Raw genomic sequence first — 22,330 nt, 5'->3', positions numbered from 1 at the left:
TTGAATAAATAATCCACTGGTTAAAAAAGTCTAGTTCCGTAACCAGTTAGCAATTGTAGAAGTAGTAACGGAAAAAATATGCATGGAAGATGCTGAAGTCTGATTTATGGTATCAATAACGGAGTTGTAAAATTGGAAAAAAGGAGTCTTTCACGTCTCCTACTAGACAGCACTTCTACTTCTGACATGTTAAGAGTTGTTAGGCTTACAGTCATGGAGCATTCTCACACACATGAGTTGTTAGTCACATCCCAGTTACCAACAGATAGCTTTGCTTGGCCACTGATGTAATTGGCACTGTTTGACACTTGTTGGCAATTATAATGGGAAAAAGAGGTAAGTCTCTCTAAAAATCAGAAGAAATTCCTGAAGATTTCATTTTAGAGAAGTAAAATATCAAAAGCTGAAATAGAAGTTTTTTATTCTCTACAGATGCCCATTCAGTAACTGCCATGAACAACTCATTCAAATATATACACAGCACACATACCAATTTAATTTCTGTATGTTGTGTAGTGTATTAATATTTGCAAGACTTAAGTTGTAACATTCTCATTTGAAGGACCGAAGAACTGAGACAGAGAGGTTAAGTTGCTGCCCAAAATGAGTTACTGTTGATCTCAGAATTCAGGAGTTCTAGTCCCAGGCCCTTGCTACAATTCCAGAAAAAGTTGCTTCCCTGAGTTAAAAACAAACAAAATATAAAAACAACTTTGTAGTCATTGACATACAGATATCCTCCTCCAAGATATAACAGGTGATAAATTCAGAACCTCTTAACTCAGGATATAAACACAGATTTACACAGCCTGATGAACTGACACACACACCCATACGAAATACCTTTTCCCATCAGAAACACTGTCGTGATTCCAAGCAGCAGGTATCTGATCAGCAGGTATCAGATGACAAGTATGTCAAAACATGGTAGGTGCCAGGGTTCTAAATAAAAATCTGACTGAACGAATTAGAACAGAAGACCCACAAAAGCACAGGATGAGCAGCAATGTTTGGAGTTTAACTGAAAATATGAATAGTAGATTTGTCAATGGGCATTCTATCGTCTCTCAAAGTTATACTGTCCTATAGCTAACTCTTAATACATTTTCCTTGACATTAGCCCTTCTAAAATGTACAGTATCAGAGGAAAATCAAAACTTTTGTTCGGCCTGTCTGCAAAGTTATTTCTGAAAGCAAGTCTTTGTTATTGATAACAATCTTTTACACCAGCTCATTTTTTCAGTCGCCAAAAACACCTCCCCTCTCTGCCACCAAATATAAAACAAATTGCATGTTCAATCTGACTCCTAACTCTGCCATAACACATTTGTGAGGGTGGAGTAGCGGAAGGCCAAGGTATAAAAAGCTGTAGCAAGAAACATTAGGAGTTCCCTAGAGGAGTTTCAAGATACCTATGGAAATTCAGTTTGTGTCAATCTCTCAACAATTTTTTATTTTTTTAAATTAATACTAAAGCTCAACCATTAAAAGAACAGTCTGATACCAAATGAACATATTTCTACTCATACAGTTAAGCAGACTAAATTCTCAAGTTTTGAACAGAAAAACATCATAATGTTTACTTTGCTTTCTAAGCTTTACCAAAAGGATAGCATTTACTATTTTGTTTTCAATTCCTCCACTAACAATTTTCATCAGTTTATCAGTGTGATAACCAAGTCAATCAACTGATTATAGTAATAACAGCCACAAAAATCCTAGTACCAGCTGTGTTAAGTCTCAGATCTATACCACCTACACAGACATGTATGACCAAAACCATTCAGAAATACTAATCAAATGCAACAACAAGCAATTTTATTAATATAAACAATTGAATTTTCCACAGTCATGTTCTAACAGCGTCTACAGTAAAGATAAAAAGACACTAAGCCTCAGACACAAGAAAAGGTAGAACAGTCATTTGCAATGTGATGTAGGGCAGAGAAAAAACAAAGACTCCTAGTGCCAAGTATACCATCAGGAAGCCACACTGCACCTTTGCTTATACTCAGTCTAGCAATCCTGGGAGTTGTACATTATGAATTGAGAAGTTTCCTTATTAGACTGTTTTCTGGGTGGCTTAGTATAACACTACAGAATACCATCTTTATTATACACTAACATGTCTTGTTAGAGCATCCTGTATATCCCCACACATAAGGAAGTGGCTTGTGACACACAAGACAATAAATTCTATGATGAATCTGAATGTAGGACATATTCCATTAACAAACTAAATGGTAAAACATGGCAGTAATTCAAAGAGTTTAAAATTTTGAAAAGTCAACAAGTAACACTTTCCTTGAGACTAGCAAAAATGAGAATCATTAGATACCATTTCAGAGAACATTAAAATAATGCAATACTACATCTTAGTGAGGATGCACTTAGAGAAAAAAGACACTGAATGTTATTCACTGCATGAATTATTTTTGCAAACTATTTTTTCCCTAAAAAAATCTCTGTAGCAAAACACTCTTCACCATCTGTGTAATTACCAATAAAAAGTCCAAAGCTGTCAGAAGTGGCTGCGCATCCAGACTTTATAGTCCACCAAGGCGCAAGGCTTTCGCCTAAAGCAACATATAGAATTATGCAAAACCGGAACATTGAAATGTGTCTGTAGTAATTCATTATACTCCCAAGATAAAGCCTTTCGAAATGAATTGCAATGATTTGAAAAACTAATAAATATCTCATATGTGCCAAGTATTTCACATAAAAATTTAAGACAGTAAGTAAACAAAATGTGGGTATATAGTATATCAGAAATGCCTTTGTTTCTTTTTATTAAAAAGTGTCTACCACCTGAGTGCAAGCCACTCCTGAAAGAACAGTAAGTTCTGAAAGTAGCATTTTCAAATTATTTTTAATTTGCTATTACGTCTTACAATGGTACCTTGAGTACTGTATGAAGTACTGTGTTCAGAGTAGGTCCTTCTTTCAAACTCTATCTTACGTAGTGAACTGATGTTAGTCTTTAATCACCAATATAAAACTCTGAAGAGAAACTTCCTAGCTCCTCTCCTCTGTGTACTATCTCCTCCTGGGTGAAATGGAAAGCTTCCATTCATTCTTATGCAATCTTCCAGATGCTGCAAAAATGTGGAAGAAAACAGTCCCCTTGACATTTCCTCTCTTCTAGCCCCTTTTCGAAATTCTTTCTTACATTAGAATTTCAAGTTCTATTTCTGCTATTGCTTACTGCTTCCCTACTCGCTAGATTAAATGGATACAGTCTTTAAAAACGTATCTGTTCCCTAATGGTCCAACTACCAGGAATTAAGTCATTGGTAGGTTTTGAAGTACTGCAAGCAATAAAGACCTAATGCTGTACCTGTAGATTCAGAAATAATGTGGAAGTTTTTTATGGCTTTTTAAAAGCAGAAGGACAACCTGTTTTTGAAGAGCTGAAATTCTAATGTCTTAAGATGTTTCAATACAGATTTCAAATAACTGCAAAAGAATAATATTACAGTAATAGATACATTCTGACAAACATCTTATTTTAAAATTGCAGATATAAATTGCAGATAAAACATAGATATAAATGATTGAAAACTGACTGCCTCAACAGAGACCATTTTGCAATTTTAAAAAAAGTCTTTTGAGATATAGCTCAGTAAGGTGACATCTTAGGAATGGAGCAGCTCCCACTGCATAAACAGAAGTTCAAAAGTAAAAAAAAAATCACTAGTTCTCTAAAACAGACTTCTCAGTTCTCCAATTTTAAAGGAAGCATGCTAGCTTTCATGCTTTGTTCTTGATTTTTTTTTAATTTCACACAGTTTTAGCATGTATTTTCAACTTCACTACATTCTTAAATACCCTTTAAGGATACAACAAAGGCATAAGTCCTTCACACTGAAACCTAGATAGAATTATTTCATTAATCTCATCTTTCCTGATATTAATTTTTTTTTTGCTTTGCAGGTTGCAAAGTGAGATTGAGTTCTGCAACACTTCTGACAATCATGTTAAACATCCTGAAATGAAGTGACAGAAGCATGCCTCTTCTGCAACTTGCAGTTCTGACTATTATAGTTTTCTTCTTGATCTTTTTTCTTCAAAGCTCTACATGGGCAAACTTAACTAGGAAAGTTCAGGGTGGGACTGCAAACTTCAAGAATGGGAAGGGAAAAAGTTATTGCTTTACAATTTTATTATCCAATTGCCTTTTGGTAGCTTAATGAAAGAGGTAATAGCCCTTTCGTGAACTTGAGGTGATTCTTCTGCAAAATAGCAGTTTTCATAGGCACTTAACTGGTCATACCTAAGCGCATGAGACAAGAAGCTGTGCCAAAAGTGTAATGGTCCCTTAGGAAGGAAAAACAGAAGTCCTCCCAAACCTGCATGCACAGGTCTAAAGTATTTTCCATTGAGGTTTCTGTTCTACAAAACGATATGCATGTGAGCTGCTCTGAAGCAGAAAAAGGCAATTAAATTGACAGGATCTTCAACAGCAAGATAATAATTCTACAAGCAGATACTCTTCCTCCCTCCAACTTTAATTTGCATACTTAATAGACAGTTTTCAGTCAGTATTTACAGACTTTGATATGTAAAAAAGGAAAGTAGGTTTTGCAAAAAAAATCTCAATAAAAAGATTAAGACAGCAGAATACATAATACACCGATCAACTTAAGAGATTCAATACCATAATCTAGGTATATCCCTGTTCAAGGGAAAAGATTCACATGAAAGACATGGAGATGGGTACACTTAACTGACTTGCTCACAAAAAAACTCAATACACTTACTGATTTGCATGTTTCATCACTTGCCACAAGGAGTTGAAAAAGTAGAAACCATTCAAACTCCACATGCAGCAGGTTCACCTTCTTGACAAGTGCAAAGTTACACATAGCAAATTCACCAAGGGATGACTGAAGACCGAGCTTTGCCATGTTACATGACAAATAGGAAACTGCACAACACTGCATATCTCATGGATCAGAATTAGTCTACAGACATTAAGCCGCCCATTGCTGCCTAAGTACAATTAAGTAATATTTATAACAGATGTCCCGTTCTCCCTTGATTTTCTGCTTAGAACAGCTCATTATTATAAAAAAGCCAGGACTTACTGATTAGAACAAATACTTACTTAAGGTCTTGAATTAGTAAAAAGAAATTCTAAGTCTTCAAGAGTCACTAATATGAATTCATCATCTTCAAAAACCTGGTACTACTTACACCAGCAACATGCAGGTCATAAGACAACATTCACATGTTTTACCTGTTTAGGGGTTCCTGAGGCTAATGACTCCACAGAAAGCCAACACTGCTAGGCAGTCAAAGAATACCTGACTTTAATCTGTTGCAACACTGTATAAAAAGATTTTAACTTACAGATCAGCCTACCCACACTATCTTTACACAAGCAGTTAATCACAATTCAAAGCCCAGTAGCTTCTCTTGCTACAAATACATTTGTTTCCCTAAAGTAAACAATTTTGCAAAACAACTAACTAGGAGTGATTAAATTATCATTTTTATCTTCCTTAAATGGTAAAATTAAAGCAAGGGTAACACTGGATCTTGCTAGCTAAGTTTTCCTACTGTCCATTTTGAGCAGAGGCAACCTGCTTAACCTCTCTATGTCAGTTTCTCCATCTTTGAGATTGAAAAAATACCTATTTCAAAGACAAGACTGTAAAACCTACACAAGTCATAAAATAACTAGGAAAAGAAATGCTAGCGCAGTATAAAGTGCAGTTCTACTCTGAAAAGTGACTCTTAAGAGTGGCATCGATTTTCAGGCTTTTAATTAAATCAGTATCAAGTTTGTTCATTCACAAGTAACAAAGCCTTCTTTCTCCAAACCATCAGCCTGCAGCTTAGTATAGTAAGCCTAACTGAATTTTTCCACTTGAAGAGTACTTCCAGTATTAAAAATTAGGTAGATTATATTGAGAGTTATTTGCAAAAATAGTTTGCAGAAGTGTAGTACTTGCCTTTATTAATTTGCACAGATAAATACCTAAATCCTTCTCAAAACCTGTAAAAATCTTGGACTAATTTTATCATAGCAGGAAGTCCCATTGCTTTGCCTCAAAATGATACCTTTCAGTTTCAGAATGCCTTATTACAAAAGAACCCTGTATTATGAAAAAGGTGTAATTTATCATCTATTCATTATTTTATATATGCGTTTGTGGCAATTTCTAGTACAGCTTAATTATGAGTGGGGTCTGCAATAATGTTTTCATTCTTAAAATTGGCCACAATTCAAAACATTGTTAGCTCATTGATCATACCATTGTCAACATGGTATACAGAGCTCATTGAAAGCAGAGATCTTTAATCTTTACTGTTGTAGAGTATCAGTGTCTTCAAAAACATCACAAAACCAGAACAAAAATCAAGTATGAACTCATGATGGCACTGACACCAAAACCTGAAAGTTGAAATAGACATACACGTTTGTGGGTAAAAGCTGACATCCTTTTTTTTTTTTTAAAAAAAAGGCATTTTTAAAGATTATTTTGAACATGTCACTGCTCTCTACATGTCAGTTCCTGATATAACTGTTGGGATTTACCTGTATCCTGTTGTACACTCTTTTTTAAATCTCTATTCTGTATCTAGAAAACAGCTGTGTCAAGGTGACCAAATCCAATTTTAATTTGGCAACTTCCTTATTCCTAGGAGAAACTACAAAATGGAAAGTCTTAAATACCCATAACCTCACAAAATATTTCATGAGCTGGGAAAGAGGAAATCAGGATTCCAAACCTTCTACTTAAATGCTGCTGAAATGCTTAGCAACTTACCAGAAACTCTACTATTAACTCTAAACAAGGGAAAAAAGCACAAAGGGCACCAAACTTAGCTCTTAAAACAGCATATGTGAGTCTTGACATTTACATGACACTAGTAACTATAAACTATGTGCTTCCAGAACTACAAATTTCAGATTATCAACACTATTGCTGAATAGGGATTGTACTATCTATTTCAAAGGTGAGCGTTCAGTGGCCTACCATAGCAGATCTAAAAAATGAATAAACCAACTAGCAGGTCAAATTAGAACTCTGAAGAGCTGTTAAGAGTCCATTTCTTTACAAATTGCATTAAAGATTGTAAAGGTCTGGAGGCCTGCAATGCATCCACTTCTGTTAAATAAACAATAGCTATCCCATTGGCAAATTTCCACAGTGGTACCTCTAAATGTTGGTAAAGCTATTTCAGGCTGACAAGGAAGGGAAGAACGATAGGCAAATTCTCCCTACAGTTGCTCCCTTCTGCATGCAAACTCCAGAAAACAATGCAAGTCTCTACTGTGAGGAAGCAGTATAAATTCCTCTCCAATGCTAGGTTGTCATCACAAATGAGACTGCTGCCTGTTTACTTGACCCATTTTTTAAAGTAATTGGAAGGCAAGATTGCAGGCAGAACATACTTGTGTTACACTACAAGATTTTCACCCATTTTTTTCTGCAGAGAATCATTATCCAGAGCTACTCCAAGAGTTTAGTTTCTCATTAAGACTCCCAGATCTGGTGAGGTTACTCTTCCCACTGAGTCTCAGAAGATATTCACCAAGATACACTAAAAAGTGCAGTGAAATGCCTGTTGGGAATTAGTGATCAGAATTTACACTTGGCACAATGTATGCCATGTACTCTAACTGCTTGAGACGCAACCTCACGTTCCTTAACAAATTCCCACTTTCTAGAACTTTTATGCCAAGGAAAATCCTTAACAGATAGCTCCCAGGATATTGTAGCAAAATAACTCTTGAGGGTAATAGCCAGGTCATGTTGTTTTGTAAGGTTATTCATTACACTTCAAGTTGATAATAGGTTATTATTTTTTGGCACCTTTTTACTGTTTAGCTTCAGAACTACCACATAGAATGTGCTAAGCAACATAAAAGCAGAGAGAAGTGCATAGTTTTCTTCTCTTATGCCCATGTTTAAAATTTACAATATCCTACTAAATTTAATTGTCACTTCACAGCTGAAGTGCTTAATTTCCTTAGAAGGCTTCATGAAAAAGTGTCAAAGGTTTTGAGTCAAAAAAGTTAACTGTGATTTCTCCTTTTATTAATTTCTGGAATGAAAACCGGCTGTTCCTACTGCTTGACATACATATTTCAAATTATATGCAAAAATTGAAATCAGTATTTTTGATACTGAAGGTGACTCACAATATATCTTCCTTTTCTTAAGCACAAATATATCCACCAAGTTTGAAAGGCTCTGGTGAATTTTAATTAGATCGTATTTCTTAGTTACTGATCCCTTATTTCCTATATACACTTGATACATAGCTGACAGCATTCCTGAGTTACTATTTGGTATCAATTTCAGAGGAAAACTGCCCTTTGAAGTAATCTACTAAACAGCAGAATGCTTAAAAAATATAAATACAATTATATACATACACCTTTCTTTATAAACAACAAGATTTACAACACTTCTTAAACAGATCAAGTTTAACAGTTGTATGTATCTGAGGGAAATCAAGCACTTTTAGTTTAGTATCAGTTTCATTCTGAATAGTGCAGCTTGAGACTATTAGTTATTTCTTTGAACTGGAAGTCTATAAATGTATATGTAACAAAAAGATGAACCATTTCAAGGATTTATACAAATGGTTTTGCTAACCTCGTACTGTCAGCTTGCTATATAACTGTGAGTTCATTTCTTTGTCTCTCTTGTAACGTCGAAATTCATCAACGGCTTCCCGTACCACTGTGACAGTCAAAACAAACCCCTGTTAAAGATACAATTATGCAATTCAGAATTCTCAAAGTGCTAGAATAGAAATACACAACTAGGAACACTATACAGAGTAAGAACATGTGCTTAGAATATTTATTTTTCTCATTTGCATTTTACTGTTTTCTTCAATCTGTTAAAAGAATATCTTTGTTTAGTCAAAAAAAAAAAGGAAAATGATACTTGTACATTATACAAATATAATTAGAATACCTACATCTCCAAATACATGTAGTTTGAAATTTTTAAATATAAAATGGTTTGGATGAGCTGAAGACAGCCTTTATAGTTCAGTAAGGATATTTCCCTACCTTCCACAAAAATAGGACTTTACCAAAAATATTTAAGAAGTCTCCAATTCTGATTTTGAGTTCACTGCCTTTTCCCTAACAGACAGAAATGTAAAGGTAAAAGGAGAGCTAGTTTAATTAATTTTCCATCTTAAATGTAGTTATTTACCAATACATCAACAATATTGACAAAAGGGGATTTGTTCTGAAAAACTAAGTATCTAAATGCTTTGGCTGCTACTTTCACAGGATAATGCCACCACAGCTTCTCTGGAAGTGCAGAGTGCACTACATGTGACTAAGACGGTAAGCTAAAAAGAATACAGTTCAGGGATAAGTATGTAAGAGTTTCCTCTCTCCCTTTCTAAACCTCCTTAGATATGGTCTTATGGCTTCTTAAACTCAAATGCTCAGTCCTTCTCCATCAGCAAAAGGGAAATAAAATTTTCAACAGTAAAGGGATCTTACCATTATTAAAAGTAAGATGGCTACAAAATTCAAATATTCACAAATCTGCCAACAGATAAGGTTCTAGACTATCTAGCTTCAGACACCCACCAATACTTCCTTTCTAGAAAAGAAAATGTGTACCGTTAGACTTCTTTTCTTGCAGAAGTCCAACAGTTTGCCAACCTTCCCCTAACCTCCCAGCAATAAGAAAGGAGTGAAGGTATAAAGTCTTCCTAAACAAGTCTTGACTAACCTTCTCCTTTTCAATAGCAAAGGCTGTTTTGCAATTCCAGATCAAAATTCCAAGGCTTACTCTGTTGCAACCACATAGTTAAATACTACTTCTTTGTTCAGGTTTACATTAGCTACAGCAATTATATTAGAACTATGTAGAACAAGAAAGCACCGTTGCAAAATGCATTCCTTTCACTCCTAGGACATGATCGAATGAGCAACAGCGTTTTCCCCTTTTCTGGCAGCAGCACTGTCACAAGCTTTGGCAGTATAGATATCTTTGCAGCACAAAAAAGGCCCTCCTGAAGCACCTTCAAACATATTTGCCATTTGCACATATCTCTAACTAGACAGTAATCAAAGCACAGAATGCAAGGTGTTAATTGCAAGAATTTCCCCTAGAGGTCACCGTACCTTGCCGGGTGACTCAGTACAGCTGACCATGACTATGAGAAACAATTTAAGACAGACGTTTCCCTTTCTCCTCATTTGCTCAAAAGAACTCAATAATCTTCCAAAGGGTAGCTGAAACTGTGAAGCCAATCTTACAAAAAACCTGTCATCTTTCCTTAACTCTAAGCAGTTAAATATCTTCAGCATACTGCTTACAATCAAACTTGTATGCTCTACATCCTCTGTATGTTGGACTCAAAATTGAGAAGTCCATTCCCTACTGTGCAAATGACAACAAACCAGTGAAATAAAGTCTCATTTGAAAAACTCCAGTGCTTGATCTAAGCATATTATGTCTGTTTGTTGTAAAAACTGTTGAAGTAAAAAACAAAACAAACAAAAAAAAACCCCAAAAAAACCCCAACCTAAAAACACCTACACACCTTGTGAGCTTAGCAAAAAAGGGTACCACTAGCACTAACTGAGATACTGTATTTTCACACTGTATGTGAAAACTGGGAAACATAATTAAAAACAACCTTGAATAAGACAAACACATCTATAGAGAATAGTTTGCAAAATACAGTATTTTCTCCCTTCTTTGGGCGGGATGAGATGGGCTGAGATGCTAAGTGATTTTTTTCCTTGCTACCCCACTAACGTATAGAGTTGTACACAGCACTTCACTGTGAAGAGACCAACTTCCAGACAAGACTGACTTCTGTCGTTTCATACTGGGTCAGTGATGAAGACTTTTGTAAATACCCATTTAAATCCCACTGTTGAACAAGCTTTCTGTCTTGGAAGTGCTATTTGTTGCAGCAGCAGCTGAAAGTTGTCTGGAAATAGAGGTGTGAGGAACCTCCAGGACAGTCTCCATTTATCAATACTTAAAAGGACACGTGTTGCAACAATTAAAACAATGAAATCAATCCAGAATATTTACTCTATTGACTTGTTAAGAACGACCTTTACTCCAGTCAGCATGTCACTGTTCCTCTTGAATACCAAAATGCTACCAAAAAATACCATTTTTTTTATAAATTTAGAAAATAAAGCAAAGTTCTTCTTGCCTTGCTTTTAAACGTGGGCTGGAGGGGCCAGGAAGAAGATGAAAGCGAAGGTAATGATCTGGTTACAAACAAGAAAAAAGAATTCCAAATCGTGGGAATATAGCTGGCAGACTACCAGAAGGGCCGCCTCTGAAGAGAATACAGTTTTCAAACCTTAGGAAACCTGAGTCACAAACAACTAGTTTCAACAGTTTCCCAAGAAAAAACTACAGAGGGCCCAATAACAAAAAGAAATATTGAAAGGAAGCCAGTGCAACTGTCAGGGCACTCAGGAAAAGTATGTTTAATGAATAACTTATTTTCAAGATGTGTTTTCCTCCTGTTTTATCCACGGCTTAAAACATTTTATCTCAATTTTTGTGAAAAAAGGACATGATCAAAACTGATACAGAAGGAATTAAAAGAAATTATTCTTTTACTTCTGACCTAGCCTGAGAACATAAAATAGTGGTCAAATAATAATAAACTGAAAGAAATTTAACATACAAATTACCTATGTTACCAAATAAGGTTCTCAAATAAGGTTCTCTACTAGCTGGAGGTTCGCTTGGTTTGTTTTTTTAAATCTCTCACATGACCAGCAGCCAGAAGGGAGCACTACTCACTCAGACTAGCTGGTTAACAAAAACAACCTTCAGTCTGTGGGACAGGAACATGGTAGGCAGGTGAAAGGGAGGGCTATCAAACCACAGCTTCTGGGTATGTTCCGTAAAATACTGTAATTTCAAGTAAGCATTTTACTTCTGTTACATACTTTAATCACTGTAGTTTACCAGATGCAAATTTATGAAATATACATATACATGAACTTTTCATCTGAAGTTAAAAAAACAAAGCTTCTAGTTAATGGCATTTTTCTGTTTACCAGAGGAGCCCAGTATGTGTACAGGTAGCCTATTTTCAGTGCTGGTACAAACTGTGAGCAGGACACGACGAGAAAATAGAGATTCAAGAAAAACTTGAACTGTTCATATAAAACCTAAAATGAAAAACACAAAATAGATAAATGCCTTAAAATTTGTACCCATAACATACATAACATTCACTTTTTCAAGGTAGAAGATACAAGACCATTATATGGCACACTTATATATGGTACTATTATAGTACTATATAGCACAATACGCCATGTATCATCACAAACTACTACATGCACTATAAACTATAATATTATACTGCTATTGTTGCGAAAAATCCTTTGATATAAATCCCTCTTCACTCTGAAAAAGCAATTTTCTAAATTTTTGGTATTTTGAAAACTGAATGTGTGAACTCAATCTTTACAAATATTAAATACATATCAAGATCACTGTGCAAAGATTACTCTGAAATGTTAATAGTAAACATAATTCAGATGTATGCAGAAGCATCTTGCAATAATGTTATATCCACAATAGTTACCTTTATGTTTATAAATTAAAACAGTTTTTGAAATTTTTTTATAGTATCAATAAACAAAGCAAAATAAGTTTGTGACTATCTTTAAGTTTTCCTTTTTAACTGTTAAAACTTTTCTTTCTATAAATACAGCACTAAAAGTAATCTTAACTTTTCCTTAAGTACCAATACTTAAATTCCGTATTATCTGTCTCACAATATTTTTTTGTCTTAAAAATTTCCATATTCTGGTCTTTAATAATAATAATTTATAAAAAAGTAACTGGCATCAAATTAACAGAAGCCATTTACAAAAATATTATTCTAGCCTCTGTCATTTGAGTTTCTACAGAGTAACAGAACTGCATCACTGAGAATACCCTAAAAACCTCAGCTCTGTCTGCAGCACATACAGGAAACAGTATACATGAACTCCTTGTTACTTTTGCTCACTGCATTCCCCCAGCACACTCTCTCCTCAACACAGCCACTGAAGTTTCTCCTCTTGCAGGGATGGAAGCTCTACAACTCACCTGCCTTCTTTCTGAAGTCCTTTGGTCCTCAAAGGGACAAAGGCTACCAGCAAGTCAGATGCACTCCTTCAAAATTACCATTTCCCACTGTTCTTAGAAATAAACTACTCAATGTTCAAGAGTAAGTGTTGTTTAGGAAGATAAAATGAACACTACAGAAAAGATCCAGTGAGTAAAGGTAAGTGACACTGCTCTCTTTCCAAATGGCTATCATGTGGAAATCTCGGAATAAGGCAGTATACTTCAGTTTCCATAGCAAGACAAGCTTTTACAAAAGCAACCACAGTTTAAGTTTTCAGAAATTTTAAACTATAAAAAATTTGTAAAATAATTACATGGGCTTTTGAGGTAATTTAGAAGAAGTGCTCAGCATTAAATTTCTCAAAACATTATTTTGCAGTAAATATTGATAGGTAAGATATGTTTATTAATAAATCAAAAGTTTGGTCTAAACTCCAAGATAATTGCCCAAGTTTTAAGTTAAGACACAGTAACCTTATCACAGAATACATTGGTCCATATTCCAAAGGAATGACAGATGCAGAGATTCCTTTGGTAATTAAAAGCACACATTCTCAACATTGCCTTAGTTATAATTACAATGCTAAGAACATTATTAATTTTATAGAACTTTGAATCTTCAAAGACCTGACATATTTCTTTAGTAGGCCAGGATAATATGGCACCTCCATGAAGGATGATCAGAAGTGGCTACTGAACTTGGAATATTGAGACTTGAGAAAATGAATAATCAACGGTTTCAGAGCTAAAAGATCCAAAACAGATCAAAAAGCCACATTTAAAGAGTGTCTCCATCTTTTAATCTTATAGTTCAGTTGATATTACAATGACTTCTGCATTAAAAAAAAAATTGAAGTTATTGGACAGATACTTATTGCTTTTATCAGTCCAACGTTATTACTCAATTATGTAAAAACCCATGCCCTAGGAAAAAAAAATTCATGGAAGTTCATTTCAAAGTGTCTTTCTGGCAGGCACAACAAAGTAGCAGTACCTCACAATTGTTTTTGAAAAAAAACCCCAGGTTTCTTGCAAGAGCACTACATCACTGTTCAGCTAAAGGCTACTTAGCCTCAAATCAGAAGATTTTTTTCAAAAGCATAGAAGTCTCTTCTTTTATTTACCAACAAAACTGTAAAGCCAAAAAGTAAAATTTGAAGTTGCAGGGAAAGTTGGAGCATTCTTCCAAAATGAAACTAATTCAGCTTGAACGTGTACCTTATGTTAATACTGATGAAGTTCATATACTCATACCTAGCAGTATGATTTAACTGTTTATGAAGACTTGATATACCAGGTCAATGAAAAGTCCACAAAGTACTTGAGGAGGTGCAGAACTGCAAGAGCACCTATCTGGCAGGGGAAGATGGGAGTTAAAAAGCACCTTCCTACAAATCTTTTGAATCCTGGCAAACCACTGACAGTTCATTCAATACAAAGCTAAACACTTCAGTCTAGTTAAGCAAATTGAAAAGTCTCCAGTTACATAAAACTGATTAAAAGAATAGACTAGTGCTTTGAAGTTCAGGAGAGGTATCTTAAAAACCTGCCCATCAGAGAAGATATTCCTTATGGAAATGACATAAACTTCCCAAGCAGCTGTACCAAGATGTGTATGAAATAGTAAATGGAAATTGAGCAAACTGGTGTAAAGTAGAAGCAGTAAGTATTTTATATAAATGTTAGGAAATTAGATGATATTTTGGAAGTGTTACAGCTCTTTTAGCCAGCAAGTAAAATTCTGTTAATCTAAACATTATTTTAAGCTTGTATTTTGATATGAAGTCACTGAATATTAGCCATTGCCAGCTGCAACATTAAAAAAGATACAACTCTAAACAGAAGACAAAACTTCACATGATGAAAATTTCAACCAAGGTAAATCATTGAAAACAATATGACTTAGGTACATTTATGGGTTTGGAACCAATACAACTATGTTCCCTACAAATTACTTTTAGTGGAACAGCATAAAAAAACAGATAGGTACACAGGATTTCTAATCAATGAAAAGTCTTAATTCATGTCTAAAATTAAAACTTAGAAACATTTTCACCAGCTATTAGGCTTTTATGTTTAGGATCTCACTCCATTTTGAAGTTACTACTGAATTTCCAAATACTACCACCAAAATTAAAATCCGATTCTGTCTATACTGTAAAAACTAAGATTTTCAAAAGATCCAAAAAGAACAAACGTTTTCTCTCTCTCAACAGGTAATTGCAAGCTATGGCCAATCCCTATAGGAAACATGAATCTAATTTAGGATTTGTAATCTACACTGCAGATTTCTAGTCACAATAATCAATGGCTTACTATATGCTTAATGAATTTTGTGACCTTTAGGAAAGCATACGTGGCTTAACCAATTTCAGTGTATTTAATAATTTAAACTTCGGAAGAAAACATTTACTTTGTTCAATAGAGATGAGAATATTTTATCCACCTGTGATAAGTGACATTTTATTTCTTCGACAGGAGATCAGTCTTAATTAGAAAGCCATTATTTTAATAAAGAAATGTATTAGAAAGCACCTGCCAGTCACTGGACCAAAGAGGCCAGAAGAACAGAATCAATACTCTTATAAACCTGCATGATCACTTAAATAAAAGATTTAAGACAAAGCATGTCTGTATTCAAACATAGAAGACATTCAGTTTTTGCAACAGGACACAGGACTCTTGGGCAGTATTAGTAAAAGTATGAGTAAAAGCATGTTAATAAAATTTATATCACAGCAGCATATGTTTTTAGGTTTTAACTACTGAAGCTTCAAAAGTTGTCTTCTCTATTGCTATATTACATTATAATGACTTTTTTTTAAAAGTATAAACTAGATGCAACTGTAATGTCTCTTGTCTTCATATACACTGTGACCATTATAGGCAAAAAATGTAAATTAAGACATCATATGGCTTCTTAGGGAAAAAAAAAGTGACAAAAAACCCCTTCCATTCCACAATAAAAGTATTGTCTGGAGAACTGCATTCAAAACAAAAAAAGACATCACTATTTTTAAAACTGCAATAAGAAATACAACTCTGAGAAGTACTAGTTTACTAAACTAGGCCTTACTTGTCACATAAATTGAAGACATGGGTTGTTTCTGTCCTTTAAGGAGTTGCCTGTTTCAGAATACATTATTTATTATGCTTTCAATGGCAGGGAGTATGAGAAAATATCTGTGTGAGTACACTTCAATTTTCAACTACTTATTTCTCAATTTAAGACAGTGCTTTCACAAATGACTACATAGAAGTGCTTCTGTTTTAAAGAGAGGATTACAAATTTTTAGTGATGAATAGAAAAGTGCAAGGAAACCCATCTCAAATTTCTCAAGCTTCACTGAATTCCAGCCACTCAATCATACACACTGCACTTTAGTAAATATCCCTTTGAAAACAAAACAATTTGGGAAAAAAGCAGCCTTGCTCTCACCTGTCAATTTTAATCAAAGACATCCAGTTAAATGTAGGAAGAAAAAGAAGAATCTGGGCAAATAAAATTATCCTTTTGCAGAATTGTCAAAAAACATTACAGAACATATAGTCAGCCCAACATCAAAAAATGGTTAGTAGCCTTACCCCAGGTATAAAGGTAAAGATGTTGTATTTTTGATTTTTAATGGCATTTTTGGGGTATTTCTCTTCACACTTTTCAGGACACCCAAGCCACACTGTGCGAGCCTTCAGCTCTTTCTTTCTTCGGCAAATGTTTATAAGCCAATCAGAACAACTGAAAAGAAAAACAATTGTTTACTTTAAAACTAAAAATTTATTATGTGTGATTACTATTTCCAAAGCTGGAACACTAAAGGCAAATACCTAAGAAAAACAGGCTTAAAATTTTTTGCTACATCTAAATAAGCAAGCATGACATTGACTTGTAATATTTAGGGAAATTAGACAGTACTCAACTCATTCAGACATATACTTATGTAAACATTTGCACATTCTTTACAGAAAATCCTAATAAAATAGTAATAAGTTTCACTACACCTTGCCATGACACAGGTTCAAAAAAATTCTAGTTAATACAAGTCTGTACTAGCAGTGACTAACTTCCCCTCCATTGTTAAATAACTCATCCATCACACCTTACAGTCCTTTGGCTAAACTCTTTGTCTTCTATTACTGTTATTCAAATTACGCTAATGATTGAAGAGGAAGTAAGGCTTCTGTTAGAAAAATTTCAACAGCTTTGTATACAATTACCACATAATTTGTAAATCTTAGTTTCCTCCATAAAACAGCCTATAGCAGACATAACAGGGAAGCATACCTAGTGCCACACTGTCAAATGGTTTCAACAACAAAAACCCGATGTAAATGCAGATCACACAACGACCTGCAATGGTGAACTTCAGTTCACAGGAGAAAGGAAGAGCATCCTTGCCTAGCCAGCTTACAAATATACTGAAGAGAGTTTAAACTATTATCAGTGAGATAGGCAAAGCTCAATGCCACCTTTAAACAACTGCAATTTGGACAAGGAGGCAGGAATGATGGGATGAGATCACAATGTAGGAGGAACAAAAGGCTGGCAAACAGAGTGATGCCATTGAGGCTCAGCAGACTACTAACAACAGTAAAATAAGAAACAAACATGGATGTGACTCAACTCACGTAATATAATCAGCCTAAAACTGGCTACTACTATCCACAAGGGCAGATTATTAACTCAGATTAGTACAGATGGTTTGGAAAGAACTGGTAGTGTGGAAAGAAAAGTGGGTTTGCCATATATTGTATATACTTATTTTACAATCCCGTACATTAAAGGAGAATTTCTCCGCATTTTTTAATACTGAGGGGAGGTGCCTTAATCATACTGGGAATCTTTTTTGGTGAAGTGAATCAGGAAGACCAAGCAGACAGGCCTTCCTGTGAGCACCTACTGCAGCCGAAGCACAGACTCTGGTCACAGAGATTTCAGCTACATCAGCAGGTGAAGTTGAAGGTGAAAGAAAGTGACACACATTTTCTAGTGAGGTTTTTGAAGATACTGACAATATTTTTGATGCAGGAAAAAAAAGTAACCATTAGGAAGCTCTTATAAATTGTATGCAAACCAACAGAAAGGATTTTGCTGAGAACAGGAGGAGAAAATAATGATCCAGTCACCTCAGCATTGTTTCCTGGATGAATTCTGTATAGTCAACGTATTTGTATGTATTTGTACACACCTGAAAGAAAATAGAAAGTCATAACCAACACCAACGTCAAGATCAACCTCTAAAATTAGTTCCCTAAACCTCTAAACTAAGTTCCCTCTGAGAAGAGCCAGATGCACTACTGACTGAGTGTACATGTCCTCTCTTGACACCTGGGGTTTTGAGCACCCTGATCTAGTGAAAGATGTCCCTGCCCATGGCCAAGGAAGTTGGACTTGTCTAAGCTTTAAAGGTCTCTTCCAACCCAAATCATTCTATGATTCCATGTCGCTAATGAAACTTAGCTCTCAAGATACTTCTCATAAGGAAAGTAAAGGAATATATTCTTGGAACTGACACAGTTGGAAAAATCATAATTGCAAAGTAGTTTGTTATGAATAACAAATAATTTCAGTGAAGTGCTGCAATGTTTTATCTAGAATTTACTGGGTAATTGACTATTGAATATTTGATTTTTCAGACGACAAAAAGCTAGAAGAGGCAGGAGTACATGCAAAGAGATTAGAATTCAAAGCTGTCTTGGCAGGTTGGAAAAAGCACCTGGAAGAGATAGAACACAGTTAAACGGGCTAAACCATGACACAGGCAAAAGCGCAACATAGTACGTTTACACAGAAATAATAAACTACACAAATACAGAATTGGAAAAGAGTTACTTAGATGGCCGCTCAGAAGAGGACTCAGTTACTGCATGAGAATGACACAAGTGCAAAAAAAGGCATATATCTGGTCAGTGTGGGCAGGCATACTGCTAGCAAGTCATGGATGTATTCCTTTTTCTCAATCCACTGCTAGCAAGATCTCAGTTGGCTTACAATACCATTCTGAATACCAAATTTCAACAAAAAGGCCTATTGGGAAAACAAAGACCACACACAAGAGCAACAAAACAATTACAGGTCTAGAAAGCAGGGCAGGCTATCTACTAGATACACCAAACGAAACAGTCATTCAGAGAAGGCTGAGTGTGGACCTAATATGGTTTCAAGTATGCAAGAAACAGCTGCAAAGAGGAAAAGGATAATTATTATTATTCTCTAGGTCCACCGTGATTAAGTAATGACAGACTTCAACTGTGGCAAATAAATAAGGGACTGGGGACAACAGACAGACAGACATTGAGTAAATGCTTCTAAAGACTAGGGTGGAAAGAAACACTTAAGGAGGCTGGAACTGCTACCACTGCAGGTCTGTAAGATCTGGTTAGACCAGACATAAGCAATAGATGGAATTCATCCTGTGCAGGCAAGGAATTGACTGTATGATCTCTTAAGGTCCCTTCCTATTCTGTTCTTCCAGAATTACAGAATCATGGTACACACAAATATGCAGGAAGGGAGCCTGATAGTTAGCTTCTATTGCCACAGTCCCACTTAAATCGTTCTTCTCTGTAGCCTACATTATCCCAGGCCTATTACAAACTAATTTTGCCATAGAACAAATGGAATTCAAAGTTGCAGGCTCTTTTTAAAGAAAACCATAAGTTTTGCAATAGTAAAATCATTCAAAACAACATTCACTTTGTATGGAAATGCCACTCACAAGCTGACATTTAAAACACTTCAATTTTAAATACTGGATTCTTAAGATTCCTCCCTGAAGCTTTCACTATGGGATGGCCATCAATTTCATTTGATCCTCTGTCAACACACATTTTATTTTTGTTACAAATCTAAGCCCGTTCAGCAACTTTTTCCCCATCACTTTTAAATAGCAACAAAGAATTATTCTATTGTAAAAATTTTAACAGCGTTAGTTCAACACTCAAAATTCAGCCCTGTTATTTAGTAACATACAAGTCAGAAAAATCAAGTTACCTTGATCATCACCTAAATTACTCTTTAAAGCAAAATGAACAGTCTTTCTAAGTCATGGTTCCACAATCAGTTTAATGACTGTGAACCTATCCTGCTGCTGCTGAAATGACTAGTACCACCCTTCCCTTGTGCTGACACTACTACTTGTGCAACTGCGTGGGTAAACCAGACCGGCAAATTGATCCAGCTGTAAATTAACACAGAATAAAAAGGAGGATATTTTCAGTTAGATCCACCCCGATCTTCAAAATCTATAAAACTGTAAAACTAGTTGAAACAACACAGGCTACATGCTTGCAGGAGAAGGCAGAACGATTCCACTCAGTGCCAGCTTGGATTTACACCTGATAAAACCACTCATGGAACTAAAGCTTTAAACATATTCATTTCCAGGGCAGAGTGGTGGAGGACACAATACAAAAGCAAGAGACAGCTTAGCTGTATAGTAAGAAGTGTCGAGACAGATCTGAAGCAAAGAAGTTCCAAAGAAAATAATTTTTTCCAGGGAACGTGAACAAGCATGACAGCTTCCATCTACAAACCCGCAGACGGAAACTTCTTGACAGCCTTTGAAATCTTGCATTGCTTAAATCAGTTTTTGAATTTAAGCTGTAAATAGAGTGAACATTTGACTAGGCACAGTCTCTTTTGTAGAATAACTTCCTGAGACACTGAGGACTTTTCTATTGCTAAAATTAAACATTTGAAAGCAACTGAATTATTATACTGCCTTCCTTGCGACAAAGTTTCTCCTTCTTGAAGCTACTTTTTCCATTACAGATTGGCAGAGAAGTTGAAATAGACGCCATAATGACCATTAATTTAGCAAATGCCAAAAAGCATAGACACAAAATTTATGTCTGATTGGGAAACAGCTGATACACTTGATAAAAGGGATTAGGCTGACAGAGCTAACACCACCCAAGTTATCAGGCCCAAGAAAATCTCAGATGATGGAACTATTATAGGTTATGCCCAAATCAGTATCATAAAGGATCAGATAAGTTTTACTACAGTAAAAGTAAAAATCAGTTAGATTCTGCCATTTACAGTCTCAGCAGTAATCACTGTTATATCACAGGAAGAATAAGAGGTGGACACGCTGGCCTCAGAAAACCTAATCAATTTACATTAATTCAGATTTTTAAGAACAATGAAGTCTACGTGATTCTTTTGAAACGCAGATTATCAACACCCAACACATATCTGTTCTCAAATTAACATCCCCCAATACAGAAATTATTTTTGTGCAAGGTTATAGACCCTTGCATGGGCTTTTTGTACCCTCTGAATTTGTGCGACACAAACATCAAGAGGTAAATCAGAATAGCATTCTCCAAGCTTCAAATATCCTAACAACATAATATAAGATGTAGCATGATCAAAACACATTTTAAATTTTCCTGAAATCTTTAATGTAAAACCACACCTTATGCTATGGATTCAGCAATTAAAAGTCACATTCTTGTTTACTGATTTAAGCATTTATTTCAAATGCCCTTGCCTTGAAAATTCAACCCATGCACAGAAAGCTTTTTTTCTGAAGCTAGCCATAAACTATGTTGCCTATATCAATACACAGATTGTACATACAAAGAAATGAACTAATTGATAAAAGAACTTTAAGGTATATCTGTGAAATGGCTTTTTACTAACCTGCTTCCTAAAGTACTTTTTTTTTTTATTTGAAGGAGCAATAACCACAGTCTTCATATTAGAAACTGATGCCATCTTTAAAAAGAAACACCTGGAGTAATTGTTAAATAAGAAGCCTTAACTTTTTAATAAATAGAGCGTATCTCTTCAAGTCAAAAGCTAAAGTAAGTCTCAACTGACTCTGCAGCTCTAATAATAAAGGCGCTTTTTTTATTTTCTCTTTTCATTCCTTTCATCCTACAAGCTTAACTGCCAGTATCTTTCACAAAACAGAATTTTCATCAGAATGGAAAGATAATATAAAAGCTCTATATTGTCTGCATGGGTCAGCTTTTCCTTATTAGGTTTTAAGTAGCAGAAACTAGTTCTGCAAAGAAAACATACTGTAATTATTGTACTCAACAGGTAGCTTCAGTAATCAGGCCAAAAGCAACACAGTGGTCATGTCATTCTTAAAAGATCAGCATTTTCCCATGCTTCTGCATAACAAATGCGTTGCAGATTAATTGAAAGTGTACAGGCCATCTTAGAGCCCAAATTAATCCGAGCATTTGATATCCCCTTTACTTCATATGGAAAT

At 35.1% G+C, this 22,330-nt stretch overlaps 1 protein-coding gene across 2 annotated transcripts in view; it reads right to left on the bottom strand.

Moving 5' to 3' along the window:
* Nucleotides 1-22,330, bottom strand: part of ATP9B (ATPase phospholipid transporting 9B (putative)) — a gene marked incomplete at its 5' end in the record, with an annotated part of 168,300 nt that overhangs the window by 125,379 nt on the left and 20,591 nt on the right. For both annotated transcript variants that reach the window (XM_081996377.1, XM_081996378.1), the window contains 3 exons: nt 8,619-8,727; nt 12,038-12,151; nt 16,689-16,839. In XM_081996377.1, the coding sequence (XP_081852503.1) occupies nt 8,619-8,727; nt 12,038-12,151; nt 16,689-16,839 (374 nt within the window). The remainder of the gene's footprint in view (nt 1-8,618; nt 8,728-12,037; nt 12,152-16,688; nt 16,840-22,330) is intronic.

Source organism: Phaethon aethereus (assembly GCF_964289735.1).
Source record: "Phaethon aethereus genome assembly, chromosome: 2".
NCBI classification, from domain to species: Eukaryota; Metazoa; Chordata; class Aves; order Phaethontiformes; family Phaethontidae; genus Phaethon; species Phaethon aethereus.
The sequence above is the reverse complement of the archived record's forward strand: the minus strand, read 5'-3'. Positions and strand labels throughout refer to the sequence as shown.